A 1,353-nucleotide genomic window follows, 5' to 3' on the forward strand; every position below is an offset into this window, starting at 1 on the left:
CTTCAGTGACCTCAAGAGCACCCCAAATTCATCACAGCCAAAATTGAGATCTTCAAGCCAAATCTTCTCTTTTCCTCCTGTGTCCTTCAGCTGGAAAAGGGTCCTGCCCTTGCCAAAGAGCTGAAGAAAGCTAGAAGAGGTGCTTACTAATATCCTCTGCAGCCTGTCTTCAAGCCTAAGGTCAAACAGGCCTGAGTCTCCTCTGAGGCCATCAGCAACCTCACCCACACGCCCAGCATGTCCCCAAGGTCCCCTGAATGTCTCCATCAGGAAGAAGCTTGTTAGTAGATGGACCTACCATCTCCCTCTAGGCTTCCTAGACTTTGGAACCAAGTGGCCACTACCTCCCGCTTTCCTCACCATTGCAGCTCTTGGAGGATGCAGCTCTTGTCTTTGGCACTGAAGCTGCTCCACAGGCCCTCAGCTAGCTATCATCTACCTGCAGAGCACCACCGTGTAAGGCCCAATCTCAGTCCTGGCCCCATCTGTCCCCTCTCAGCAGCTCAGAGAAGGGTCCACAGCACATGAGGAGCTAACCTTCAGCTGTCTCAGCATGTGTTGCTTGTTCCTTAGACCCCTTCCTTTCTTCAGTGCCCCCCCTTTTACTCAGTCACTGGCTGGCCCACCACTGTCCCAGCCTGCCCCCACGTGGGGAGGTAAGTAGGGGGGCAATAAGAATGCAGCCACAGCCGGGTGGTGGTGGCGCACACCTTTAATCCCAGCACTCGGGAGGCAGAGACAGGTGAATCTCCGTGAGTCCGAGGCCAGCCTGGTCTACAAGAGCTAGTTCCAGGACAGGCTTCAAAGCTACAGAGAATAAATAAATAATGCAGCCACAAATCCCTGGACACAAGCTGAAAAGAAACCAGAATCCTCTTCCTTTTTTTAATAAATGTATTTAATAAATTTAACAACAATTCCATCTTTCTTTTCTCCCCAGAGCAGCTAATACTAACTAAAAGGGGCATATAGCCTGGGGTCAGGGCAGTGAGCGCTAGGAGTCATAGTCTTCATCCTCTGCATCAGGTGCTGAGGGGCCAGGGGGCGCTGGGGGCAAAGGCAGAGGAGAGGTGAAGGGCATGAAGGGGGTTGGAGGGCTGTGGGACAGAAAATGGAGGAAATCAGGGCACGCTACTGTACTGCACACAACCCACAAGGCCTTCCACCATCCTCCAGCCCCCAGGAGAGAAGGGCCCAGTGAAGAGCACTATCCAGGTTCTCTCCCAAGGGTGGTGGGAACAAGACTCTCAGAACAGGCTCTGTGTTTGTTTCCACCCCCGCCCCACTCCCTAAGTCAGCCACCGCCACCAACCACCACCACCGCCACCAACCACCACCACCACCACCAACCAC

At 53.6% G+C, this 1,353-nt stretch overlaps 1 protein-coding gene across 2 annotated transcripts in view; it reads right to left on the bottom strand.

The window, feature by feature from the left end:
* Positions 1–876: 876 nt before the first annotated feature.
* Drap1 (DR1 associated protein 1) overlaps positions 877–1,353 on the bottom strand; it is a 2,331-nt gene continuing 1,854 nt past the window's right edge. For both annotated transcript variants that reach the window (XM_013347818.2, XM_005351725.3), the window contains exon 7: positions 877–1,097. In XM_013347818.2, coding sequence (XP_013203272.1) covers positions 995–1,097 — 103 coding nt within the window. In that variant the 3' untranslated portion in view covers positions 877–994. The remainder of the gene's footprint in view (positions 1,098–1,353) is intronic.

Source organism: Microtus ochrogaster, chromosome 8 (genome assembly GCF_000317375.1).
Source record: "Microtus ochrogaster isolate Prairie Vole_2 chromosome 8, MicOch1.0, whole genome shotgun sequence".
Lineage (NCBI taxonomy): Eukaryota > Metazoa > Chordata > Mammalia > Rodentia > Cricetidae > Microtus > Microtus ochrogaster.